This window comes from Pocillopora verrucosa, chromosome 4, assembly GCF_036669915.1.
Source record: "Pocillopora verrucosa isolate sample1 chromosome 4, ASM3666991v2, whole genome shotgun sequence".
Taxonomy (NCBI): domain Eukaryota; kingdom Metazoa; phylum Cnidaria; class Anthozoa; order Scleractinia; family Pocilloporidae; genus Pocillopora; species Pocillopora verrucosa.
In genome coordinates this window covers 19,557,928-19,585,138 of record NC_089315.1, presented here as the reverse complement: position 1 = coordinate 19,585,138, position 27,211 = coordinate 19,557,928, and the positions used below count along the sequence as shown (strand labels likewise).

Here is a 27,211-nt window from a genome sequence, read left to right as displayed (position 1 = left end):
AAATTATGTTCTAACGTGGGACAAGAGTAGGTGAGATAAGTAATTGTGTTACATTATTTTCCCTTCTTCAGTATTAATCCTTATTTTTTTGTATCTACGTTTGTTTGGTTTTTTGTTCGTTTATTTTTTTCCAATAGATTTCTCTTCGTGTTAGAGAGGAATTCGCGTTTTCCTTATAAGAAGGTAACACATTTATCTTTTACTTTCAGGACTACGTGCGAATGTGACATCATCAAACCGGACATACATGAATGCTGTAATGACTGGGGAGTCAGTTGATACTCAGTATAGTTCGCTGCTATCCAGCCGAGACTTACTGATGCAGGCTGCTGAAGTAGGAAGCAATTCTCACTCTATCGTTTCTGATTCCAAGAGTGCCACCGATAATTTCGAAGAGGCGATGTATCGTTCTAATCCAGTTAATGATGGCGTACCAGCCCTATTGAATCAAGTGGATAGACTCGAGGAAAGGATGCAGTCAATTAATCAGTCAGCGGAGAGAGCTGCTGTGCTGATGAACCAGGCATTTGATAATGGTAAGCCTGTGGTTTATGTGATCAGTAGTAGGTCTGTACTTCTTGAAAATTCTCAAGACATGATTTTCCATTTCTCACTTTCCTGCTTTATAAGTTAAAATTTGATTCAAAATGACTGCAGAGAGCAAGAGAGCTCTTGGTGGGGTACTCTCTTTAACCAAATGTCACAATTCACAGTAAAAGAAGTAAACAAAGCAATTTTCAGTGACTGGATTGTAAGCTTATTATTAGCTTTCGTTTATACTTTCCCTGAAATTAGCAATAGTCTTTTCCAAAAATACCCTCAACACCCACTTTTGATTTCCCTATCATGTGCTTTGAAAGTAAGAATTGTCATCACGTAACATTCAGGAGGGAAGCGTTAATATCCCATAGTTGGAACTGATAGAAAAAGCGTTGCCGTTAATGTGTTTTTTCTGATACAGTACAAAATGCTAGTAAATCATTGGACAGTGTGGATGACACGGTACAGGAATCCGATCGTCTCAGGAATATAACAGTTTCCTTACAAGCTCAATTGAAACAAAACATGACAGCACTGGATGAAAAGCTCAGGAGAGCGAGAGAATATGTCGCCAAGGTAACGCAGAATGCGCTGTTAACCTGACGAAGAGTTAATGCAAATTCTAATCAGTACAACGAAAAAAAAAAGGAAATATAAGGCACAATTCTGTTTAACTTTCTTGCTGGGAAATGGTTGATTACAGGTTCGATTGAAGGACTATTTTCTTTCCTCGGGTAGCTCTTATTGTTCACTGCGCCCTCGACAAAGGATAGTAGCAGGGTGCGGCTGTATTCTGTGACCATTTCCCATGCTATTTATTACTTGCATACTGAAAGAAAGCTGTCAGAAACAACCAGAACACAACAAGGTGTATGTAGCCAGCAATGAATTAGAACTCGTAGTAAAGCTGTAAGCGTACACCTAGTGCGTTGGACCTTTGGACCTGCGATTGGAAGTCCTTGAAACTGAAAATTGTCTTCAGTCGCTTTTACCTCTTAATGTTTTTTTGTGATGAAATGTTTTTTCGCTTGTGTGTGGGTTTTTTTTTTCGTTCAAGACAAAAATTCAGCCAGAAGTTGTTGTAAACTGTTCACTTAATTTTTTCCAACAATAAGTCTGTATCTTACTAATTCTTATCTACGTTGTAGATTCGTCTCGCTCTCAATGTGCAAGGAAGCACGGTTGTGCGGTATAACCCAACATCCCGCTTAATAAACAAGACCACGTACACTGAGATAAGAATGGACTTCCGAGCGACACGAGTACAGGGTGCACTGTTTTACTTATCGGATGAGTCTAATAGCGCACTGGCGGTGACTCTAGAGGCCGGGTCCTATGTTAGGTTCCAGTACACCCTTGGCACAGGACCAATAACCATCACCAACTGGGCAGTGCCGGTGAGGCCTGGGCACTGGTACACAGCCTACGCCACCCGGTCAGTAACGTTGTCAGTCAATTGTTAATCCTTACTTCCAAATGAAACGCTATTCAACTAAGGAAGGAAAATCAGTACACTGTAATTAGTAAACTCTTCTTCCTCGTGTTACAGCAATATACATCTCTATAATAACCTTTTCCTCTGATATGTTTTCTTATTAATAGATACAAGACGGATGGGCGTTTAACAGTGACAGACCACAGTAGAAATTTTAGTCGGACTTACGAGAGCGATTCGGACACAATTTCCTCAGTTATCGACACTGACTTCCGCTTAAATGATCTCGTTCACATTGGAGGTCTTCCGGATGGAGTCATGGTAGGTGAAATGAAATTCTTGAACGTTTCATTGAAATAACTGCGCAGCAACTCTCTGAATGACCAGCATCTAATTTCTCCTCCCAATATCACCCCTGAATCACATATTAAGGTCATGAGAATAAAGGAAATGATCACCAACTAAAGAACCTCTTGATTGTTGAACAAATTTTTCTTGTCAGTACCTTAGGCGATGTATTGGGAACAGTATGGAGAATATGAACACTGATATTAGAACGTGAAGGATTAACAAAAACAGAGCGAGTAGGAATATAAGACGAAGAAGGAACTCTCTAACCATGTGTGTCTATTCCTTTCGGAAATTCAAACTAACATAACAGCGATCCTTCATTTAAGACCAAAACTCTTTTCTAATGCAGGTAAACAAGAGTGATCGGTACTTTGATGGCTGTATTGATAACGTTGTACTCAATCAGGAGGCCCTGAATCTGTGGGAGCCAGTTGAGGTGCAAGGAAATCGGTCTTTCTGCTCCAGAAGGTATAACACTCTTGCGATTCAGCAGTGCCAGTGTTAGTTATATTGGGTTAAAGTATCACAGTCGCTGTATAAACTGAACAAGGCGCCAAGTGCTTTACACTTGCAGAAAACTTCTACTCTTTCTTTTAACAGGCCTGCAGTCCAGATGGATACTGTTCCAGGAAGCAGCTTCTTCGGTATACCTGATGGTCATTTGAAACAGACGATGGGAGAGTTCAACATCACTGGGGAGTCAAAAATGGAATTTGAGTTCAGAACATTCTTTGAAACGGCGTTTGTAGCAGGCGTCTTAAATGGACAGGTGTGGCAGCTCATGTTTGATGTACTCTAGATAACCCCATTGACGTATCCGATATCCATAATTTGTTCTCTCTACCTTCCACGACCACTGTATTTCGTTTTGTGCCTCCATTTTACGGTGCAGGCATGTTCTCGGTAATTCATCCTAAAAAAGCGTGCTTACCATCTTAGATCTGGGAAAGGGTGAGAGGTGAAAGAGATTTTTGCACCTAAATCAAAAATGGTGGCTTAACGATTGCAAACATGTAGCTCTAACTCGCCCCCCTAATAAGACGCGTCATAAGCTTGGCGTCTTATGATCCTGGTCATTGTAAAATCCATCAGCTTCAAATAGAATTAAAAGCTCAACTCGTTTGCTTAACGATTATTCTACGTGGGTAAGTCGATTATGAGATGATGAATAACCAACGAGGCGCGTAAAGTCGAGCTGGTAATAATAATAATAATCTAATATTCGGCAGGCCTGAGTAGAATAATGGTTTTAGTTAAAACGCATACTAAAAAACATTTGTACTAACTAGCTTTTATCTGTTTTGGCAATGACCGGAAGATAAGTAACTTTTGCTTGACGCAAGTGTTATCACAACATGTAAACAACTAATGTTACGCATTTAACAAATAAAAACTGCTCAATTTTCCGTTACATACTTTGAATTATTTCCGCACAGCCAAACAGAAGGTTAGAAATTCAGTAACCGAGTAGTTTTTACTAAAGGATGATATCCATGTGATTTTGTTTGGAGAGGAGGGGGGGAGGGGAGGGGGGAGGGGGGGGGGGAGGGGAGGGGGGAGGGGAGGGGGGAGGGGAGGGAAGGGGCTAAGATGACCGCTATTTTTTTTGGTGAATCGCTTTCACTGACCTTTTGTGTGTGTGTGTTTTTGCAGAATTACGCATACGGAGTGTACTTAAACGACAGCAGAGTAGTGTTTTTCTTTAAAACATACAACCGCACGTACACTGTACACAGTAATAGCAACTCTTATAGCGATGGCCGCTGGTACAAGGTGCATGTGGTGCGCGGTCTCAGAAATACCAGTCTGGCCGTGAGACCTGTTGGTCTGTCTGACGGTGGAGCAGTTGATCACGTGACAATAATGACAAAGACCACTGAGTATCTTGCGGATGGACAGGCTCTGTTATTTGGTGGTAAAGATCCTAACAGGTCAGCTTCTTTGCATCTATAGATATTTTACGAAAGCTCCATTGTCGGAACATGCAACAAGAGCAAATTATCTTTACATTCTCTACAATAATACTTGTTGCCTTAAATGGAAGTAAATCAATTTCCTGGTTTTCATTCCAATATTCCGTCAGGCTGCCATGACGCATTTTTTTTTTCAGTTGTTGGAAAAATGCTTGTTAAGCTAAGAACTCGTTTACACGCATCAGTTTCACGTTAGACGCGATCACCTTCATTTTCTATCCTTATATAATGTCCTTCATAAGATTTTTAAAAATTCCTTACATTCACAAGATATCCTTCTATTCTTTGTAGCGCAATCAGTGCTCCTGTGGGTTCTCCATTTGCTGGGGCTCTACGGTATGTCAACATCAGTAGCCCTCTTTCTGGGTCCCTGATGACCCGACCACTCAACAACGCCAATATGAATCTGTCATTGGAGGGAGTGAGCTTTAAGGGGCTCCTTCCTGTGGTAAGTGAAGTCTACTCTCTTACTAGGAAGACTTTGAATCTTACATAATTATCACAGAAATGTTCGTTCAATAATTATTTGAAAAACGTTTAGGTTATTATTTGAATAAGTTTCAGTTAAGATCGTCACGCCTTTAAACCAACGGGTCAGGAAAAAAGATTTGAAGTTACAACTTTGAGATCACGCATTGAGTTTGATCTGAAAAGCGTAAATCACTACCCGAGCGATCAAGTCAACCAATGTCACAGTCGCTTTTAAATAAACTTGAATGTAAACTTGAAAGATATTTTGTGACTTTTCATCTTCCATAACAAGGTTAGTTGATTTTTTCCTCAAGCATTTAGTTACTAAGTGGACGAGACTGCCGAAGGGTCAAAATAAGAATCCTAATAACACCTTTAATGAGTCGGGAATGAACACCTGGAATGTTTCTTTTGTTATAATCAACTGTTTCAGAACATAAGAAAAGAGCATAAAACCACAAACTAACAAGATTTCCTGCCTGTTTGGCGCGTTTCCTCTTTACCATCATATTCGAGAAATGATTATGAAATTAATGGTTTTCTGAGTTTTCAAAGTGAAGCCTACAACAGATACTTCACTACAGATCCTGCTGAATGAGACGAAGAAGCAGTTTTGAAGGAAGTGTCTTCCTCTTTGTGTATTATGCATAATCTAATCTAATTTTCCTTCTTTTTTTAAGGTGGAGGAAGGTATTCGTTTCCTTGGTAACAGTTACGCTGCTGTAGAAACTGGCGAAGCACAAATGAAGTCGCTGGAGATCTCCTTCAAAACACTCTCCCCCAGTGGTGTTCTTGTTTATAGTGCGGGTGGAGAGGTAAAGTTGGATTATTATAACGGATTTACACGGCATGAAAACTTGACTAGCAGAGATTAGTAAAAGAATGGACGATTTTCGTTTTGATAAGATAAAAATTTACTTTTGATGGAACGACTTTAGCCAACCTTTCTTTGGCTTCACTCACCAATGTTTGTGTTTTAGCACCAGGTTCAAATTTGCAAGGGGAGATAGAAAGTGGTACTTTGCTTACACTTTTCCGCCCCTAGCTATTTATCAGTAATGTATACGGAGTTCATCCTTTTGGTCGGAGCACCTCTCTCTACATTCGCTTGACTATCTTTGCATCCTAGAAACTAATTTCGTCTACCTGGACAAGATACATTCTGAGCAAATGAACCAAACGTGCAAAATATTGTCTAAATTATTTGATAAAAGTGTGCTTTCTATTATTGTAGGGTCCGTGGTTCTATTTGGCTCTTTTCCATGGCAATATTTATTTAGTGCACGTTACAGATTTGGAAAAAATAGTTTCCACCGTAAGCAAGGACGAGACACTTAATGATGGTGCTTATCATACTGTGAAAATCGAATTTGGACCAGCTGGGTAAGTCAACTGACTGAATATTGTCGCATATTTTCGTTGCCTAGGGATAGCTGAGAATTTGTTTCACAAGGGGCTGGTTGAATAAAATGTAGACCTTCTACCTGAGTGCTGATAGGAGCAGACCAGCTAACAAGTCTTCACTGAAAGGGGAGGGCGTCTGTGCGGGAAGTGCTGAAAGAATATTTATGGCTTGTTGCAATCACAACTGAGAATTATGGAAACTGATTCCAAATTGATACTTTTAAATCGATCTGTGAGAACGCACCTTATCAACTTGAATGTGTGTTAGCGTGGCGTCAATACTGCATTTCGAATGTGAAAATACAAACTAGTTTGTAAAAGTGTGGAAAAATTGTAATTGGAATACATGAAAGGAAAATTTTTTTTCTTGGAGCAGCCTTGAATTATGGTGAATAAATACTAATTACAAGGTACTTTCCTAAAGCAGCAAAAACTAAGGAGGTAATTTTATAACCAAGAAGACTAGAAAGAACTGGGATTTTTAACAAATGCCGATTAAAATGGAATATGCCGACCATGACAAATTGCGTGTGCGGTCTATTTATGCTCTGCCTAAACGTCGACATACCTAAGTCACACAAAGTGACGTAGTTGATCAGTTTGGTTTTGTAAAACGTTTTCGTGTTTTTCTAGGAGCAACGTATATCTTGATGGTAACTCCCTCTCAGAAGTCTTTGCTAAAGGGTACGTTAGTCTTAACGGGAGTTTGTGGATTGGGGGAGTGGATGACAGGACAAATATACCCAGGGAATTCCCTGTTATCAACGCGTTCAAAGGCGACATGAAGATCTTAAAAGTGAACGGAAAGTAAGTAACATGAAAAGGGACCGTGGTCATTCGCTTTCCTCTTTCTATTTCTCATTTGCTGCAAGATTTTTGTCGCTGTTTTTTGTTTTTTTTCTTCAACCTAATTGTGTTTGTTTCTTTTTTCGTTAGAGATGTTAACATCTTCTCAGGAAGAAGCCTCGGAGTGTCACTGGCAGGAGTTTCACCTGAACTGAACGTTATACCTACAGCACTTCCCACCACCCCACCCCCCACCAAGCCACCACCCACTTGTGGTCGCTCACATCCTCCCTTGCGGAATTCCTCTCGTGAAGATGAGGCTCGCTTGGATGGTTCTGATTATATGGCCTTCCATGCAAGTGCAGAAGTGCTAAACTTTACAAGAACCCGGTGAGTGCTTTATTTTCCTCTGATATGCCTTTAAGAAACTGAGTGGGAGTTGAAGTAAAGATAAGTAGACATTCAAACTAGTTGTGACCGACACGTCGTTGCGAGCGTTTAGGAAGCGCAATGATTGACAAATTTGCGACCAGCGCCGGCGTGAAAAAAATCCAACCTGCAGAAAGGGCGGGAAGGAAATCCGACTTACGGCAATTGCAGGAAAGAAGGTCATGCCATAACAGGCGCGGAAAACAAACAGGTGATGACAGATGGGGGGCCAAAGCACCAGTCACTGAGAACTTGTTAACTTTGTCAACCGCCTCTCGGTTTGTCCAAAATTAGAATATTCAATCAAAGGCTGCCTTAGCTTGCTGTGCAGAGATCCTAGAAAGTTGTATTAAATATGGTTGTTTACAGCTTGATTGTATGAAATTGTGGGATTTTTTCAGTTTCGTGATCAGTGTGAAATTCCGTTCCCTTGTTCCAAATGGAGTGCTACTTTATGCTGCCAATGACCTGCAGATGCCGACTCACTTTATCAGTTTGGAGCTGGTGAATGGCCGCTTGGTTTTCAAATACAACGCAGGCTTTAAAACAGTCAAAGTTCTAAGCACATTTAACAACTACTCTGATGGTGGTTATTTCTACACGGTAAAAAAATACTCTTTCGTGTCGTTAGATTAACTAGCTTAACAAAGAAGTTAGACAGACTGTTCCCATGATCTTACGTGATATATCTGCAGTAATGCTCAGGAAACAGAATATACTCTTAAACTTTCGCTCAGAAACTCTTCGCATAGGTGAACTTCTCCAATAAGAAGACATAAACTCATTCAAACCCTACATATCTAATCTCTATTGAACGCTGGCGTGGTAAGTAAGAGGTAATCGACTATGGCCCTTACGGGAGACTCGATTTTAAATCGCAACTTAAAATGAGTTAAGCAGAAGTTTATATGAACGTAAAATGTCATTCACACTCTCAGTCTTGGCCCATGTGAATCTCCATCATGTTTATGCAACTTCCTTACCAAGTATCTGTAGAAACGAACCCGTTTTAAGACATGTTCTGGTGGAATTTACTCATGTATTTGAACTAGTCATTCCTAAGAATCTTAAATTGAAAATCTCATAAGTGGTCGGAGGATCATTAGGTCTCCGTTAATGCTGTTTTCCCTTGGCGGGGTAGGGACGGGGGTTTTAAGTTTTTTGTACTTAACATTGTTTTTCTTGAACTCAGGTTCGTCTCCTAAGGATTAATCAGTTTGGCGCTATGCTGGTTGTTTCAAACAAAGATTATGGTAATCAACGTCAAGGAGATGACAAAGTTCCTCTGGAGATCAACACTCCGTTCTACTATGGAGGGGTCCCACGGGGAATTAACCTTACGCATTTAGAGGTAAAAACCATACTTTTCACTTGATGTCGATTTTGAATTGTCTCATTTGAAATAAGGATAATGACGTCATAATTATTTTATAGAAAATTGCGAAAGGTTGCTCATGAGCGTGTGTTTTAAAATCCGTCAGCTTGGAGAAATAAGATGATTGTAAATTTTACTATTTATTGTTGTTTGGTCTCATTCTACTAGTAGCCAGGTGCAAATTAGTGACATTTATTCAACCAAAAGCTAAAAAATCTACCGATATTTTATCTGTCTCTCTCTTTCTCTACATCATGCTAGTGTCATGGCGTCGGTTTCCTTGGATGTATGGGACCTCTTGAAATTCAAGACGGAAACTTCGAATCCAAAACCTTCAATCCTCGGTATGGACAAACACTTAACGTTATCTGTCAGTGACAAAAGTCAAGCAGATGTATTTTTAGATACACTTAACGCTGGATTTCGTCATAAGCTTTGTGTTTTTTAGCTAACTGATTACAATACCGAACTTTTCTCCTTGTTTTTTTTTTTTTTTATTTAGTTGATTCTATGTTCTGTCCTTGTTCTGCAAGTATTTACTTTAGGATTCTGTTTCCCAAACTGAACAAATTCATCCGTTAAACTTTGACAGCAGGTTAGCACTAATTGTGTTGTTTCCCTTTTTGTTTCTTGAAGGACTGATAGAGACGAAAGGGATTCTAACTACACCTTCAAAGCCTGCTACAGCGAGATACAAGCACAAGTTGGTTTCTCTGGTGATGGTCATATTGTATACGGTAAGGAAAAAAATTGGACCACCAAGATTTATTCTGCTCTTACAATGTCTGACAGTTTCCTTTCTTTTTTTAGACTCAAACTACTCATTACCTGAGGAGACAAACATTGGTATTATCTTCCGAACCACCACTCGCTCCGGACTCCTTTTGTCCATTACCAACAGCTCGGGTCCTGGATCCGTTACTTTGGAGCAACTTGAAGGACAGGTGAGACACGAAGTCATGTAATCAACATCCTGTGTAACCTGTTCCAGGCGTGGAGACGCACGCAAGAGTTTTTGAAAAAGATAGTTTGAAAGAATTTAGCATTTGAAGAAAATCTGTGGTAAATTTACAAAATTATCAGTTTCATGTAATAACTTTGTTATAACCAATATGGTTTGTTTATCACTCTTAAATCTAAACGGGGGAAAGTAAATAATCAGGCTGGTTTTCAAAAGTACGGAAAATGTCGCACTTTATAATTAACATTTTACAGGTAGTGCCGCTGACAGGCCCGCCCCTTGATTGCGGTCTGCCTGACCATTGTCTGTCATAAAGATATTTTCATTTTGAATCGTAACTTTGCTTTTATTTTCAGGTTGTTCTCATTTTCAACAATGCGCACAACTCGTCCGTGATCCGATGGACAGATCCATCGATCCCAGAAGACGGACAATATAACGCTTCCTTCCATCTGTGTGATAACAAGTTTCATAGAGTTCTAGTTTCGCGGAATAAGGGTATTGTAGAACTCAGAGTGGATGATCACGCACCGCTACAAGGTGTGGTACCCTCAGCCTTCACACTCAACCAGGGAAAATTTCACATCGGCGGTGTACCAGGTAAAATCAAATGGTAGCACAGTGTTTATCTTCGCGTGTTCCAGAAGTTGTTTTCGATGTTTTCAGTCATTTTTTTGGGGTGAAAATTTCTTTAAGATCAAATAACCTTGTAGTAATATTGAAGAACATTATTTCGGGATTAATTTAGTACATATTTTCTTTCCACGCACATTCCATATTTAAGTATTCCATCCGTAAAAAAAAAACAGTGTTGACAAGATTGATCCTTTATTCCCTTTTTGAAACAGAAAAGTTGGGAAATCTTTCAACAGAAATTTCGTCAACCCAATGAGAGACTATAAACCTTGTTTCCCAGACTTTGCTCCTTCCAAGCTATTAGAGTGATGGGGAAGGGAAAGGAGAGCAGCCTGGGAACAACCCGGCTTCTCACAGGGAAGCTAAACTGAAGTCACGTCATTATGTTTTCAGATGGTTCTGGTTACCAGACGCACAGCGGTTTGTCTCATAAAGGATTCACTGGCTGTGTACAAGGTCTAAAGATTGACGAGCAGGCGGTTGGCTTGTTAAGGCTGAATCCCAGCCAACTGCATAATGTACAACTCGGCTGCAATGCTCCAAGACAAGCTTGAGTTAAGACCTGCAGGAAACTCCAATCTGTATTTTTATAAGTGTTTGAGTAGAGAGAAATATTGCTTCGCCTGGTGAAGCTTTATATGATTTTCATATTAATATATATAACTTCTTTTCCTGATATAATCCTTGTTTGTTTACGCTGTTCTGGTTTTGATATCTGATGAGTTCTCTGAATGTATTTTTCATTATTTTTTTTGCTATTTTTTTACTATTTTTTGATAATTCAGAAATAGCCCCAATTAGATATCATGTACTGCTTTTGAAAACATTTTAGTCAGGCGAGCTTTGACTGAAACCTCATAGGGCCAGTTATTTAAACAAAGTTTAGCCGTTATTAAACAAAGCCGTGCTCATAACTATCTGTAATTGAGCTGAATCTTTTATCGGAACATTTATTTTTGTGAACACTGCCGAGAGAGCCGAATTAAAGCTAGCAGTGGAAGAACATTAATGAACACAACCATCTTATAGAGAATACGTAAGGCCCATTGCTTGCGTAAAACCGCGGTTTGAGTCAGAACTGGTGTTAGTAACCGGCCCGTATTGTCCTGGAATCGGCCAACACATTGCTCTTTCAACGTATTGTTATACATTTATTTATAGTTTGTGATAGTTTTAACTAATTGCTTAACAATCTGTCGGAATTTACCATCATTGTTACCAGTGTGAATATTGTTAGATGAGAAATAAACATTGAACTTTTTTTTATAAAGCAAGGCTCATTCTCCTCATTTGTGCTCATTCACAGATCCTGTTACTTAGTGAATGTGATAAAAGATCCACATTCATTATTTTGCCGCTGTGTCACCATTAACAAACATAACAATTTGCATTTGCTAATGAAAATTATAACTTTATTTCTTTCTGGCGTCTTCTACCCGCCCCCGTTTATAATAATTAAAAATCCATTATTTTCGTTATCAGAAAATGGTTTAAAGCAGATGCTTATCCATGAAAAACGTAGCTTTCACTTGATCTTCATTCGAATATGGAAAACTTGCTTTCGGCTTGAACGTCTCTTAGGCCGGAAATATTCGAATTGATAAATTATGCCTCTCCCGACAAAACTTGGCTTACCAGTTGACAGTGCAACGTTTAATTCACGAAGATATGATGGATACGCTCGTCTAGTTTTCGTTTAATAAAATCTTATTCGCTATGAACGAAAGTGTAGAGTGATATTTTGAATATGATCGGTTTCTGCGTAATAATACAAAAGAACTTTTTTCCTTGACGAGTTTCAACTAATCAATGGTCGTTACTTGAATTTGCGTGTCATTTTCTGTTTATTTTATGCATTGCTTCTATGCGGAAACAATTTTTCGACGATCGGCGTAGGACCTTTTTTCAGGTTTGATAAATCGACGAGCCGGTGTTTACGAGACAAAGGAATCATCACTTGAGAGTATAAGGGCAGTTATTTAATTTTATTATAAATGCCTTTACTGACCACCTAGAAAGATTCGCAATTTTGCAAATGAATAAGCGTGCTATAAGATGAATTTATTAAAGGTCGATAACCATTTAACGGCTTGATTACAAGAAGGATTCGACCTCAGCTGAATAAAAATCATTTTAATGTCAATCTATTAAACTGAATGAATTATTGAAGCCATATTTCTTTTTCGCCCAGTAAATTCGCAGTCTTCCGTCCACAAAGTACGCCAACCATGCCGTGATACTTAAATTCAACAAACCAAACAGCAAGTCAACAACGAAGTGCATATCTTCAGTGATTAAATGCTTCTGGATCACTTTCTTCACCAATACTAAGGCAAAATAAACAATGATATCCACGAAAATCGCGCCAGATCCCACCAGAATGGTACACAACACACGGTACCCGTAATCATGTATCGTACGCATTTCGTCTTGAAAAGTAAAGTCGGTGTATATTTGAGAGAGGGGCTTATCCATTATCGAAATAACTCTTTCCAAATCGAATTCCCCTTCAAGGTTTGATCCAACCAAACGATGCGTATTATTCAATTCCTTGTAGCAAATTGTTTCTATGCAGCAGTATGATGAAATACTTTCGACTGTTATGCAAAAGGCTCGTGTTCGCTCGTCGCTGTTTACTTTTCCCAGATCTAATCCACGTTGTGTTCCGTTAGGAACAAAATTGGGGATATTTTACTCGGAAGTTTGAATAAATTATGTTAACGTCATCAGCACATGACATCGATCTACTTACCATCAAATACATAATTAATACCTTTCGTTAAAAGTTGCGATTTTGCTGACAAAATGTATTCTCATACCTTAGAATCTTTTTTAATTCAGAGCTGCAAGAAACTGCAACATTTTTCGCTGAAGAGTAAAATTTTGGATAACAGTGATGGCTATCAAAGGTGTGGTTCGAAAACCCGTGTATTGACATGTCTCAGCAGGTACCGGGCAGTTTACCAGATAGTTAAACAAATGTACTCGCACGAATATGCAGTATAAAAACAGTTTGTTGAGGCAAATTCGTTGTTCGATTTCAGGGCTCTATCTCTCTGAAAGGGTTAATATCCAAATGAACAAACGTGTTCGGTTGTTAGTGGTTGTATAATTTGGAAAAATTCACTAAACCTGAAATTGTCAAAACAAAGTTTATACATTTATTTGCTTTAATACTCAACATTGACATTTAGGTCTTTCAGGGACCTGCAAAACTATATTTCTTTTGGGCGATCAAAGAAAAAAAGCTAAGAAAGCTTCCAAGAACTTTTTTTTTGATAAAACTACCGTTTCTCGAGATCACCAAAATGAAAGCCCGTCGCTTATTGAAAATCTCTTACACAATCCTATCATTAGCTAACAATTCATTCCCTCTAGTCCCATTTACACCACACTTCTCTCGATTATTAGCCATCCTCTAGTTGGTTTCCGTTACTGTATCATGTCAGTCGTCAAAATGAATCATCAAAATTCACCAGTCTGCGCCTGGAAAAAGAAGCTTGGGGTGGAATTGACCGACCACAGGAACACACCCAAGCTTAGCGTGAGATTTATTTGACAATTTTTTCCAGTGTTAACCATTCGTTAGAGCGACGCTATGTTTGGCTTGATAATTATGAATAAATATCAACCGAAGCATTTTTCTCTATAAATTTTATTAACAAATTTTATATTTACAAGAGAAATAGGGACGGTGAAACAAAAATTCCGTCGTCGGGCATGAAAAGTAGGCGCTGATGGTGAATGTATCTATGGGAGTCTGGGAGAATTTTTCAGGTAAAAAAAAAATTCGAATCTTGTATTATATTGCAGGGGTGGGTTTGGGAAAGCTGCAGACCCCTCCATAGGGGTCCGAACTTCTTCACCGGTACACTGTAAAACAATGAATGGTAATGTACTTGTCGGGGGGAAAGGGTGCTAGTTGGCCGAGGTTATCGAAATCGCACAGTTAAAATTCGAGGCTGATCAGGTACACTCTCTGGAACAAGTCTCCTTTCTTGTGACAAAGGAATGGAAGACCAATCAAATGTGGAGTACTGCATAACGGACCGCTGAAGACCTCGCCTTTTTATCGATTCCGCAAGAATGGCCTGGTGGTCACTGAAAGATTCAATTACACAAACATCTTAACAAGCATGTCACTTACAGGATTATTATGTAATTAGCACCAACCTTGAGACACTATCAGATTTGTCACCATTCTGCTCTTCACAGTCATCTGTACCAAGAAGCAAACAATCTCTTAGTCAAAATGCACAACTGGGAACTTCGTGGAAGACTGTGGGTTTCGATGGGGTTATGGCTTTTACGGTTATCGGTTAAAAATTTTGGCCATTTTACGGCTAACGGTTAATTGTGTAATCGTAAGTGCGAACATTTCATAAATGCGGTCATTTTTTGTTCGTAGGGAGTTTTGTCAAATGATTTGGAAAGAAAGTAAAGAATCAGAAATAATAGCGACTTTCAGGTTTTATTAAACACCATTTACTCTTCTTGCAAACCTAAAGAACATGTCACTTCATTCGCAATTCCAGCTAATATGTTCTGATACTAAAACTGCCTTGGAGTAGCTCTCAAGTGTTTGTCTGACGAGGTTAGTAGGTCATCGCTCACTAGCTTTTAGAAAACTTACTGATACAACTGCCGAGCGTTCTCGATACAGACGTGTTGTTTACCACTCTACAGCTATCCTTACAGCAAAACATCCTTTTGGACGAAAACTTGGACAGAGGAAGGGACAAAGGTGATCTTACACGGGGCAAAAACCTCTGGTCTGTAAAGTAAAGTTACCTTCGTCAAAACCAAAGCTTTCTAGCATCCCTGAAGGTGGGGGGTGATAGACTTGTTTCGGTGGACCGTCCGCTCGTCGACCAAAAGCTACAGTTTGTTTCACCATCTCTCGATGTGAATCGTATTTTTTCCTGGCTTTGTCCCTTTCTGCTTTGGTGATTTCTAGAAATTGAACTGATTTCTTTTAATATTTTGTCCCCACAACAAAGTAAAATTTGTCAGAACTCTACAAGGTATCAGAATCCTTTTCTAAAGAATTGGATATTAGAAGGTAGAGGTCATGTACAAAATTAAGTTGTGATGTAAGGTTAGAAATTTGATGATGGCATTTTCCCTGATATGCTATGGTTAGAATGTTTTTAGGTTGAAAAAGTGGAGACAATTGTTCTTACTGGCATTTTTGAAACAAGAACAGTAGTTAGGAATGCCCACAGAATAGTGTGATATGTCGCACTATGTAGTTACAAAGCAAACATCTGTACACCCTTTGTTTCAACTGATCTTCTGACGGTGGGTCTACAATTCATTATCTCATTTAGGTTCTTACTGAATGTTACTACATGCAAGTCAGGGTTTTTTTAAACACTGAATTACAGAATTTGAATAGCTACTGTATGTTCCCTATGTCATAGTCTAATCTGGCTGAACAGCAAAAGTACATCATTTGAAATGGACCTCAGTTGCCTTTGCTGCATAGAGAATACGCTCATTACCAATTTTAAACCTTACCTCTGTAACCCTGATCTATAGTGACCAAAATATAATTTCTCCTTGAAATATCAATAAATGTTCAAACAGAGAGAAAATGAGAAGAAGAGCATCAACAAGTGTATATTGTCTGATTTAACACCAAAATAATTCCCAGAGTTTAAATTGTAAGAAAATGTGTGGAAGACATTGCAGCTAATTGATACTTGATGTTGAGAGTGAAAGGTTGAACACTTATTATTTTTCCACCAAATGTCACGACATGTTGTTTACCTTTCCTATCAAGCAGTTCAATGGAGGGTAGATGATGTATAACATAGCTTCTGTAGTCATAATCCTGAGCCAGTGGATTAGCAAAGAGGTCTGAAATACAATGTTACATGAGTAACTATAAATTACAACATCACTTCTTGTATAAGGTTCATACGAAAATTGTTTTGCTTAGTGATTTTACCTACTCTATTGAAGAAAAAAATTATTTTGCCAGACTTAATTTCCAGCTTCAGAGTGTACAGTATTATTGGTGTCCACAATCCAGACACAAATTTAAGGGGCAGTTGGAATAAAATCTTTCAATTCAACATCAACTTCACCCAGAGTTTTACAAGGAAATATGAGACAATTTTAAAGTACAAACTAGCAGTCAATAAATACTCACTTTTTCCCAGCACACATTCAATTTTATGTTAACCTATACTGTTTGACACAAAAACACCTATACATCCCATATAATGAAGTACCCTTTCCCCATATGATGATAACTTCTCAACTAAACTTAACTAAATGAGCAGAAAAAAATACCACTCTCCCCTATGAATATGTAATATGTCACCCCAATAAACAAGGTTTAAATTAACCCTTTGACCCCTAAGAGTGACCAGCATCTATTTTCTCCTTACAGCATCAACCTTACATAAAACACTGTGGTTACAAGAACAGAGGAAATGATTACTAACCTAAGAACCCCTTAATTGTTAAACCAATTCTCCCTGATAGTGCCACAGGAAATATATAGAGATAAGTCTGAGGAAGATGCATTTTGATCTTGGAGTGAATAGGGTTAAATTGTCTGACAACTTACTAAGTGTCTTTAGGCACTGCATGGCTTTTAACTCATGAACAATGTCAGTGAGTTTTACCAGCTGATTTCCATTCAGCAATAATACTTGAAGGCATGTCAAGTGGTGTAAAGAGCCATTCAGTTCCACTAACATATTGTCTTGAAGGTACAACTCTCTCAGTTGATAGTTTGAGCTAAAACAGTTCAACTTCCTCAGCTGCAGAATGAAGAAGAAAACAGTACTAAACATGGTGTCAGCAATGATACAGGTAAGCTATGAAAACCTGAAAAACTTCATTCTAAAGCCCATAATTATGCCCAAAAACAAAATTACCACACATCTGATTGGTTGAACCCTTAAACTCTCATGAGAGACCAAGAGAGATATCTCCTCACAATATCAATACAATATCAAGCAAACAAGTGATGAGAATACAGAAAAATATTGATTAGGGGATTATTAGTTGATCCAATACCAAATTCTATGAGCTACCATTAAAGGAAATGTATAGCAGACAGTAAGGATAATTACTATTGGTATCAGTTGGGAATGAAAGGGTTGTTGCCTTTTCAACCCAAATGACATGTTAAGAAAAGGAAAAAAAAATTTTTTATGGTTAGCTGAGTTTAAATAAGTTGAAATCATCTTCCATAGAATGATAGGTCTGAACTTGGGCCAAGAGTCCATTATGACTGAGCTTGTCCAAGTTTGTGACTAGCTATAGAGGTGTACAACACACCTCTCCAGAAAGCTAATCCATCCAAGTTTCATCTCTAAATTTTAATATGCTTTCCTGTTAGTACCCATTTTTACTCCTGTGCATCAGAGGTGCAGTGGTGTAATGGTCAATGCGCTGGACCCCTGGTCAACAAGCTTTGGCCGGGTCAATGGTCAGTTATTCTTTGGCAAAACATTACACTCTCACACTGCCTCTCTCCATCTTAGATTTTATAAATGGATGTCGGTGAATTGTCAGGGAAGCCTGATAAAATGTTGGGGTGGAGGGACCTTACAATGGACTGACATCCCATCTCCAGAGAGTAGTGGTACTCCTTGTGTTATTCCCAAGGAAACTGGGATAGGCTCTGGCTAGGTGGACCACTTAGCTCAAGTTAAGACTTACTTTATACCCCCTGGGTGAGGGGGAGGGAGGGGGCAAGAGGCACTGTAAGGGTTTCAGCCAGAGATCACAGCTTAATTAATTTTCCAAAGCTTAAACCTACACCCAATAGCAAGTTTGCCACCCATTACCTAGTGATAACAACAATTACATCATTTTATTTTAGATTCCTTATTCCTCTGATAAAACCATACGATAACACACATAAAGTAAAATGAATGATAATAATAAAATTCCACCTTATTTCCATTCAACCAAACAATTTGTAAGTTTCTATATTTCCCAAAGTCAGCCACTTCCTCAAGTGCTCTGTGGGTATGAAAAGCACAACAATCAACAAAAATTGACTGTATTTCTTTTAATTGTTTTACTTGTTTTTGACCAGAACATCTTGAGATTCAATGCTAGTAGGGCTTTGACCTTGAAAGTGAGATCAAAATGGAGAGGAAGTCAAGTTGAGTATGTGGCTGTTGACTGTCGACTGTCAACACTTTGGGAGGTGGAGTGTTGGAGGGAGGTGTAGGAACATCATCCAAACTCAAACATCCCCAGATTTCAGACCCCAGTGGTTTGCATCTCTGTGATTTGTTTTATTTAAGAAATAAATGTGGTGTTGCCATGCACCTGTTCAGTAATAGATCACAGATGTCAACAAAATGCGGTAAGAAAAAGAAGGGTGACGTCATGTATGCGTCTGTCCTCCAATAAGTGTAAAATTCAGCTTATTCGCTCTGGGGCATAGGTGGTACTCAAGGCTCCACCAAATAAGCTCAATCAATTACAAACTCTGCATAAATGTGAACCATAAACTCGACGCATTTCGATTGGTATTTAAAAGCTAAACATCAAATAATTCCTTGAATTAAAACATCCACACTGTTATTAAGTAATCCGAAGGGCTTCAGTTAACTGTTATACAAACTGATTACTTATATGAAAGTTAGCATGGAACGGTCCAAAACATATATTTATATCTTCCCGTGTCAGTAACAAACATTTATAATCTACCTGTTCGCCAAGTGAATCTCTGAAACATCTTTATCTTTTGCTATACCACGTCTCTTCAGTTGTTCCTCAGTTTCCTATCGAAAATAAATCCAAATATCAGACGATAACACTGACAAAGAGTACTTTAAAAGGATCATCAACCCTGCTTGCCTTTTCGCTGTCAGCCATGTTAGTAAGTCACTATAACAACACAAGGTTAGAAACGCGGGCTCACGTTACACTCCACTGTGAGATATATGACTCTCCCAGTGGCATGCACTCCTGCTTGTAGTTTCATGGAGAGGTTAACTTTGCCGCAAAAAGCACAGTTCTTCTACCTAAAATTAAAAATGTAAGTGTCTTTCAGTGTTAAAGCTATAATTTCAACCGCTGTATTATTGGGAAATTGTTGAGTGGAGAGTTGGCTATTAAGCCAACATGCCATTAAGCTAACATGCAGCTCCAGAGTAACACACAAGAACTCCGGCAATTTTATTTACTTTTAAACTATAGCGCTACATTTCTGCAATATATATGGAATATTCATATTACATTTGTAAACATTATCCTTTATATATTATTTATTTATTTGTTTGTGTATTAGTTTTTATTTTGGTGTAATTTGAAACTATTTAGGATGGTACACCAGATTCACATAAGCTGTCACTCTTCAACCTGCTTTACAGTCGGAAGGATGTATAACACAATCCAGCTAATCATCTTTTTGCCAGATTTTTCGCTAGCTAGTGTACTGATATTTTGATCAATCACTGTTACCATTATTATACAACATATAATATTTTGGGTGTTAACCAAGACAGTCATTTTATGTTAATTCCTTCTAGAGACATTTCCAAAGAAGTTGATGAAACACCAGTTGAGATTGATATAGTGACGTTTAAGAGTATTCTTATACAAGCTCTTGATTCTTTACATGGAAAGGTAGCTGAAATTCTTGCCTCCTTCCTATGATGATTATTATGAATCAGATCTATTTTTGTTTTTTCAATCAATATATACTTACACTTTTTTTACTACTTTACTTTTTGTGTGATGTGCATGGTTTTTGTCAGCAAAAATATGCATGTACCCTATTTATGTAAGGGCCCCATACACACAACACTTACAATGATCCATCTACAATACTTCACAGCTACCTTTTAGCCAAGACTGTCAGCTACAACAATAAGCAAGAGACTTAAAGAACATGAGGAAACATTTTGAGTTTTCAGGAGCAAAATAAGTGCATTTCAAATGACATTTTGAGACTTACTGCAAAGACTGTAAAATTTTGTGATCAGATGAAAGTCTGCAAGACCAAAGATCTTTCAAAGTGCCATTTGCTTCCCCTTCCAAAGTTGCCAACAAGTTAAGTTATGAGGAAAATTAAAGGCTATTTGGACCTCAATTATCTTAAGTTTGTAAAAACAAGGCAAAAACCTGTCATGTAGCGACAGTAACTATAACAAAACCATCTTGGAATTAACTTTGGATTGGAACCTGTTACTTATTACCAGGTATTTAATTTTTTTGGTAGTTGGCATGCAGTCAAGAGGCAGATGTTTCCCAATTTTTTTTAATGAACCTTTTTTCATCATCAAATAGGTAGGCTCTGCTATTGGTGTTGACATCATCAAGTTTGAAGCTAGTTCAATGGAAGCCATACTTAGAGTAAAAGAGAGGTGAAAATTAAACACTATCTCCCAGATGGCTGTTTTTATATGAACAAGTACTTATTTTAGCTCAGTTCTGCAATTTTGATTTAAGTATATTGTCTTTTTCACACTCTTGAGATTGGTTGGCCTTTGGATTTTATTGATCACACAGACTTGTGAGCATCAGATCTTGCAATTGCTTGCACAGGTTTATATTTGAAGCCATTCTCTTCACATTGTCTGAAGTAAAATTAGTTAAAGAGCACAAAAATATAGTATTATTTGCTTCTGAGAAGATATAACTTGCTAATCTTACCTCTGTCTTTTTAGTGGGTTGGTGAAGTTGTGGAGTGCTTTAACTCTGTTGAGTTATTATAAGGATAGAAGATGTGCAATTTATGTCATTCAGGTATATATGATGTTTAATTTGCAAAGATAGTATTCCCTTTAAATCATGTACATACAACGATGAAAAACCACCATTTTTTGCAATTATTACAATTGTAGTGACTTTTCTTAGCTTCTCTGCTTGCATTCATAGGTCTCTCCTTATTTGCTGAGCTTAGCAGCAGACAGCAGACAGTGGAAGATAAAAGAAAAAGAAGTAACCACTTGATGAAGCTACATGTAAAGCTTCAGCATGGAACACCCAAGTCTCATAGGCACCTTGTTAAGGTGATATCAACCAAAGCTTACATCAGTGCCCGTCAATTATTGCTGGATGTAAATGGAAAAGAGCAGTGAACAACAAAACTGCTTGATAAATCCCTTTTACTCAGGGGTCTTCTGTTGAAAAACTAATTGGACAGACAAAGAAACAAAGTAATGGTTGAAGTTATTCTCCTTTCCATAGTCCCTCGCACTTCTTCATTCTTCAGACTTTGAAAGCCTAATGAGGAGGCTGAAACAGTGTAACATTAAATTCTGAAATTTACAGTTAACAATTGAAAAATTAGAATAAAGTGTTTGAACTGTGCTGTTCCTCTCTTGTATTTATGTCTACAATACTGGGCTTGGTCATTTGCAAACTGCACAGTCCTATCCTAGGTGTGGTGTAATTTTCCCCTTGATTGTGGTAAGAACATCAGTGACCCACTTGGCTGCGCCTTGTGTGCCACTTTTTTGTTCTTACCGCATTTTGACGTCATCTGTGATCTATTACTGAACAGATGCACAGCAACTTGGAATCTATTTGTTAAATAGGACAGTGTATGCATCATGCTTGTAATTGGACAGTTAAGATGTCATGCCTGTGTAAGTAGACAGAATGTGTTGTGTGTGCCTTGTTGTCTTGTATTTTGCTAAGTTACTGTTTTTTTTTTATAAAACGTATAAGCAAAGTCTAGTTTCTTTCTTTCTCAGATTTTGTCGCAGTTTTGATTCATTGGTAACAGGACTTTGTGTTGTCTAATTCTGTCTGTAATCATACTTAGGATTAATGAATCAAACTCCCACTTCATTGTCACTTGATTTTGTCAATCACTTGTATGATTACAGACTGGATTGGAATCCACTCAGTCCCATTACCATTATAAATGCACTTAAACTATCAGAATGCTGCAACATTTTCCTTTATTCCAAGGAACTTTCACATACTAGGACCACTTTGTTGGCACCATTCAATTTCTTTATTTTGTGCTGCTCTTCAACACAACATAAATATTCTTACCTGTATTTTAGATATAAAGAGTGAGCTCTTTTCAATAACTATGTAAGTTAAATAAATTAAAAGTAGAAATAATATAAAAAACGTGAAAAGATTTCAAGGACTACCAGTCTTTAAACTGTTTAAAGTTAAAAAGTAAGAATATATTCCCTCTTAGTAGCTTGATTTATTTTTCTACCAAATGGGAAGACCAAGTTGATATAGACTGAATTGTGAAAAGGCTTCTCTTTGGGTTAAAACCTCTTGGCTTCCTGTTCCATTGTGTACTCTACATGCCACATAGTTTTCATGGCCAATTTTAGGATTGGTTGAAGGTTCACTAAAGAATGCATCAAATTGAAATGAATACCTTAAAACCCTCCATGATGTATTCAGTATATCCTGTGGGCTCTCAAGAAGTTATGAAAGCAATGAATATTCTGGTAAAGGGCCAATGTTATAGGAAAACAATAGTATGCAGCAGTCAACATGAGCTTGAGGCCTGTTTCTCAATGGTCCAGGTAACTTAACAGGCTTGCAAATCTGTTCTGTTTTCATTCAAGATGGGGGTTTCAATAGTTACAAGGAGTCTATCAGCTAAAGCAACAAAATGGAGTGGTTGGAATGTGAGAACCTGCCTCTCTATTTAAATTTCCATTCAGGCCCCTTTAGTTACCAGGACTCTCAAGAAATGGGTTCCTAGTCACAGTTCAGTTGACTCACAACTAAAAATTAAATCTCTACCATTTTCAGTCATGAAAGGGTACAACCCAAAACTTAACCACCACAAAATTGTTTTGCTTTGACAAAGAAAAAGGTTTCAAAATGAGGTTAGCTCTACCAAGAAGATGTATATGATTCATTTTGACAAGTAAAAACAAATTAGGGATCATTGTTGTCATGAGGGTCCTTTTCAAAGTCTTGTTTTAACCTCTTTACTGGTAACTCCTCACAAGTTTCATGACTCAGTTCATGTTTTTCCTCATATTCCTCCATTTCCTCTTTTTTAGCAGGATATTCTGTTTCACTATCAGAGTCAGTCCACCATGGCTTCCCAGTGAAAGAAGGGATTGAGATTCCCAGTCTGTCCATAAGTTCCTTCATTACACCGTCAACATAATGATTAATGACCAAGGTAGCTTTTTTATCCTGATGGAAAAGAACATCTCTTATTCACCACTGTGCTCATTTATTGAGTATATAAAAATCAAAATCTTCCTTCTCTATAACTAACCTCTACCTTACATTTTTTTTCACATGCCATGTGCTGTTACACATGCCAATACTGTTTTGGGGGTTTTGTGGAACAAAGAGTAATAACAAACTACTGCACAAAAAGGTCACATGTTGGTTGTACTCTCTGTTTGTCATGTACAGATGTATGTGTTAAACCCAGCCAACCCAACTTGTTATTTTTCTTTATAAAAGAGATCTTTCCCTAGGCAAGGTTTCATAAATTGTACCTCAAATAAGAGGGAAAAATTTTTCAGTGTTTTCCATGATCAAGTTAAGTATTTGTTGCATCAGAGAAACTCATTCATAACCGAAAGAAGGTTTTCAAATGTCATATAGATGTCACTCACTCTGCAGTCCAAAAAGGTTGACAAGTTTTTCCAAACTGTTATTCAACAAAATGAATAAATGCCCCCAAAATCAAATGCTCTCATTTTCTCTGAGAGGGAGCTCCTGATGGAATTACATGGAACTTGGTCATCACAAAGTACAAATCTCTAATCAAAAATACTTTGCAAGACACCAGTAAAATACATTTTCCTGCTGAGTAACCCATATCACACCAATAAAGCTTACATGTCTTGTTTTTTGAAGATTTACAATAACAAGCTTTCCACTATTTCTGACTGTGAAGAGAGGCAAGTTACCACTTGGCTGGATTTGAAGGGAAGTTCCAAGGCAAATTGCTAAATCAGCTTGCCTGAAATGAACACAAAACTATTTTAACTCCACTGCCTAGTTTTGTCTCTATATGGTAAAGCAATTAATACTCAGAACATTTACTAAGGCATCTTATTATGGGGCAGAAGTTGGCATCACAATGTCCTCATCATTCACTTGTCCACCCTAATTTTTTTAGGGCAGACAGGGAGGGGAGAAATAAAATGATTATGGTAGTAGTGATTATCATTTTAAAATAAATTTAGGAAAATTTTTAAAACTAGCTGATGATGAGCAAAAATAGCACCTCATCAGAGTGTGATGTACATCACGAGTGTTGAACAACTTATAGAGTTTGAATGAATACTGTGCATAAAATTTCAACAAAACAAAAACATCATGTGACTCAATGGACCTCTATACAGGAAAAAATTAACATGAACACTGTTTCGCCGAGAAATTCTTTAATGGATCATTAAGTTAATTTATCCGCTAATGAGATACGTTATAGTGATGTCATAATACTAATGTAAGTCATTTGTGGACCTAGCCGACTCACTGGGTAAATATCAAATCGTTTCGTATACTTTATTATCTGAGCATTTCATAACAAATATGTAACTTCTTTTTAGGATACGAACGCAGTTCTTATTGTCTGGCAGTAAAGTCGTCAATAAAGATGTTTGATAACAGTGAACCAAAAACCCACAACTGATGAAACAAACACTATTGCAGTATTTTTATGGCAACTTTTTGGTAAATTTGAAATCATTTATATTGGGCTGAGTATGGTTTTACCTTGAGTGATGTTCAGCCATAACAAGATCTTTATAGGGCAAAGAATCTTCCCAGTCAAGGATTGTATCTCGTAGTTTACCCCTATCAAATCAAAACAAGCAAACATTTCTTTTTGTTCCAGCAGTGCTAAAGGAAAGTGAAGTTATGCGTACACAGCTATACACCACCAGAGGCCAAAAATAAAAGAACAAAGGTTTTGAACACTAAAGGAAGGATAAAGTAAAAAATCACTCCAAATGAAACTTGAAAAAGAGCCTACAGTTCAGAGATTCTGAACTTCAGCAAGAGTTGCCTGTGCACGATGTCCTGGGTATCTAAAAGTGTAAATAAAACTTTATGGAAATAAAAACCTGTCATCAAACACAACTTTCAAATTCCCATATTCATTAAAAATTATGCAAGGTTCTTCTTTTCTGTTTCCTTAACATTTGCAAAAAGGTAAGAATCTATCACTAACTTTTCAGTGGAACAAGAAATCTCAGTGATGTCTTCTTCTATACTCCAAACTAACACCATTTCTACTTTGCTTTGGCCTGTAACAAGTGCTTTAACCCTTTAACCTCTAACAGTGAAAAGCATCTAATTTCTCCCAAAAGTACCACCCTTGAGTCAAACATTAAGGTTATGAGAATAAAGGAAATGATCAAGAACTCAAGGCACTCTTGATTGTTATGAAAATTCTCCTTGTAAGTTCATAGCTTATGTATGGAGAACACTGGAGATCTTGCATACTGATGTAAAGATGTGAAGGGTTTTAACAATTTGTTAAAGATCTTCTGTCATCTAAAAGATAATTGGTGGAGGTTCTTTGGAGTTGTCAAATCCTTAAGACAAAACAAACTACTACACCTGCAGTTTCCTCTGACTCCTTTTTTCACACACACTCTTCCAGTCTTCTTCAATCCTACAGTAGTAACTGCATTTTTGCGAATGTACTCAGTTTCACATCTGTCACACTTCTCTATAAACATGTTACCATGGAGCTCTGAAAGGTGTGACCTGATAACAGAACAGTAATAGACTTGAAATAAGTGGTAACCTGTATACTACAGATAGAGCTTATCAATTACTTATTAAATCATTCACCTACCATGAGTGGCAAAAGTAGTCACCACACTTCCCATAGTAGGTGGTTCACAAACCTTCACTTAGAATAATAAACAGAATCTTATAATTCATGCTTAATAAGTTTCCTAAAATTCCCCTATCTCCCTCCAAACAATGTTGCATGGTGGTTAGCATTTTGTTCCACCAACACAAGCAGCAGGTAACACTCAGATGGGGTAGAGGGGCAGATAAATGAGAGATATAGAAAAAATTAAAAAAATTGTCAAGCATGGCAATACTTTTGCCATTCATTGAGGATTTCGTTTTTCCCGTGCATGCATCTCAGTGCTGAAATTTTGACAATGCTCAGTGTTTTCCAGTCTGACCTTTTTTCAATTTTTTTGAATTATCTCGTTCAATTTTAACTTGTCATGGAAAAATGAGTTACCTGGCTAGTCCTGACTTAATGTGCAAACCATCCACATTTTGACTGATAATATACTGAACAAAATTTTCCTCTACTAGTCTAACCAAAGCCATGTGTGTAATAGACGGCTTGGCATCATCAAACGTAGTCTCCATTTGTGGAGCTTTTCCTTTTTCTTCCAAGGTCCAAACACCTTTCGGTCCTCTAAAGTCTGGAATTCCTGCTGATGTGCTCACACCAGCTCCCGTGTGAAATACAATGTGTTTAGCTTCACGAAAAAGCTTTGTGAACTCCGCCATCTTGATTTCTAGCTGTTCGGGAGAGTCGAAAAGCTGCAGGATTGATCATGACAATTGTATTAGATCAATTATTTTTTTCTTGCTTTGATCTCTAAATGTAGCATTGTAAAATGGTTTTCTTTACCTCAGGCTGTCCACATTTTCCTTTGTGGGGATAATAAGAAAGTCCAGCTGCGTAGTTCACTGACATTAGGACAAATTTTGATCGCTGTTTAGTAGAACTAACAATTCTATTATACTAATGAAGAACAAGGTAAAAACGTCTCAGGCCCTCTATAGCGCTAATACGCTATACAAAACCTAAGATATTATTAGATTTCTGTCTTCAAATGAAGGAGCTACATTTTCCTTTGAAGATCATCTGCCATGTCCGCCATTTTCCCTCTTTGTCGATTCAATCGGTCAGCAGTTTATCATCT

The 27,211-nt window shown here is 37.8% G+C and overlaps 4 protein-coding genes across 4 annotated transcripts in view; 2 read left to right on the top strand and 2 right to left on the bottom strand.

Annotated features, from left to right (window-relative positions):
* The window catches only part of LOC131786607 (laminin subunit beta-1), a 36,171-nt gene extending 24,540 nt beyond the window's left edge, over positions 1-11,631 (top strand). Inside the window, exons 40-58 of the mRNA XM_059103663.2 lie at positions 210-536; positions 962-1,116; positions 1,689-1,975; positions 2,143-2,296; positions 2,676-2,794; positions 2,927-3,095; positions 3,980-4,257; positions 4,591-4,747; positions 5,451-5,585; positions 6,005-6,153; positions 6,808-6,981; positions 7,111-7,350; positions 7,791-7,992; positions 8,582-8,740; positions 9,026-9,108; positions 9,401-9,501; positions 9,575-9,708; positions 10,082-10,325; positions 10,755-11,631. Of these exons, the coding sequence (XP_058959646.2) occupies positions 210-536; positions 962-1,116; positions 1,689-1,975; positions 2,143-2,296; positions 2,676-2,794; positions 2,927-3,095; positions 3,980-4,257; positions 4,591-4,747; positions 5,451-5,585; positions 6,005-6,153; positions 6,808-6,981; positions 7,111-7,350; positions 7,791-7,992; positions 8,582-8,740; positions 9,026-9,108; positions 9,401-9,501; positions 9,575-9,708; positions 10,082-10,325; positions 10,755-10,915 (3,428 nt within the window). The 3' untranslated portion in view covers positions 10,916-11,631. The remainder of the gene's footprint in view (positions 1-209; positions 537-961; positions 1,117-1,688; positions 1,976-2,142; positions 2,297-2,675; positions 2,795-2,926; positions 3,096-3,979; positions 4,258-4,590; positions 4,748-5,450; positions 5,586-6,004; positions 6,154-6,807; positions 6,982-7,110; positions 7,351-7,790; positions 7,993-8,581; positions 8,741-9,025; positions 9,109-9,400; positions 9,502-9,574; positions 9,709-10,081; positions 10,326-10,754) is intronic.
* Positions 11,632-14,000: 2,369 nt separating this feature from the next.
* LOC131786622 (leucine-rich repeat-containing protein 72) lies at positions 14,001-19,244 on the bottom strand. The gene is made up of 8 exons (XM_059103678.2): positions 19,200-19,244; positions 19,050-19,123; positions 18,281-18,350; positions 16,942-17,137; positions 16,134-16,223; positions 15,153-15,314; positions 14,535-14,580; positions 14,001-14,462 (listed from the first exon to the last, which is right to left on the bottom strand). Exons 1-8 carry the CDS (start codon positions 19,215-19,217, stop codon positions 14,294-14,296), a joined length of 825 nt encoding a protein of 274 aa, XP_058959661.1. The 5' UTR covers positions 19,218-19,244; the 3' UTR covers positions 14,001-14,293.
* Positions 19,245-19,261: 17 nt separating this feature from the next.
* On the top strand, positions 19,262-21,659 carry LOC131786623 (ribonuclease P protein subunit p14-like). Its single transcript, XM_059103679.2, has 5 exons — positions 19,262-19,380; positions 19,874-19,970; positions 20,634-20,710; positions 21,014-21,092; positions 21,225-21,659. The coding sequence occupies exons 1-5, from the start codon at positions 19,286-19,288 to the stop codon at positions 21,297-21,299; spliced, it is 423 nt and encodes a 140-aa protein (XP_058959662.1). The 5' UTR covers positions 19,262-19,285; the 3' UTR covers positions 21,300-21,659.
* Positions 21,660-22,274: 615 nt separating this feature from the next.
* On the bottom strand, positions 22,275-27,161 carry LOC131786621 (NAD-dependent protein deacylase sirtuin-6). The gene is made up of 6 exons (XM_059103677.2): positions 26,917-27,161; positions 26,515-26,825; positions 25,869-26,018; positions 25,020-25,100; positions 24,138-24,261; positions 22,275-23,477 (listed from the first exon to the last, which is right to left on the bottom strand). The coding sequence occupies exons 1-6, from the start codon at positions 26,980-26,982 to the stop codon at positions 23,211-23,213; spliced, it is 999 nt and encodes a 332-aa protein (XP_058959660.1). The 5' UTR covers positions 26,983-27,161; the 3' UTR covers positions 22,275-23,210.
* Positions 27,162-27,211: the final 50 nt, after the last annotated feature.

Bases quoted from the DNA above. Each gene is read 5' to 3' on its own strand.
- LOC131786623 (XM_059103679.2), top strand. From the start codon at position 19,286: ATGACTCTCCCAGTGGCATGCACTCCTGCTTGTAGTTTCATGGAGAGG. The intron at 19,381-19,873 runs GTAAGTGTCTTT...AATTCCTTCTAG, and splicing joins TTCTACCTAAAATTAAAAAT to AGACATTTCCAAAGAAGTTG. The intron at 21,093-21,224 runs GTATATATGATG...TTGCATTCATAG, and splicing joins GTGCAATTTATGTCATTCAG to GTCTCTCCTTATTTGCTGAG.
- LOC131786621 (XM_059103677.2), bottom strand. From the start codon at position 26,982: ATGTCAGTGAACTACGCAGCTGGACTTTCTTATTATCCCCACAAAGGA. The intron at 26,019-26,514 runs GTAACTCATTTT...TTCTGTTATCAG, and splicing joins ATTAAGTCAGGACTAGCCAG to GTCACACCTTTCAGAGCTCC. The intron at 23,478-24,137 runs GTAAGCTTTATT...CTTTTCCATCAG, and splicing joins ATCTTCAAAAAACAAGACAT to GATAAAAAAGCTACCTTGGT.
- LOC131786622 (XM_059103678.2), bottom strand. The intron at 17,138-18,280 runs GTGGAATTTTAT...TTCATTCTGCAG, and splicing joins TTTGGTTGAATGGAAATAAG to CTGAGGAAGTTGAACTGTTT. The intron at 14,581-15,152 runs GTAACTTTACTT...TTCTTGGTACAG, and splicing joins AAGCTTTGGTTTTGACGAAG to ATGACTGTGAAGAGCAGAAT.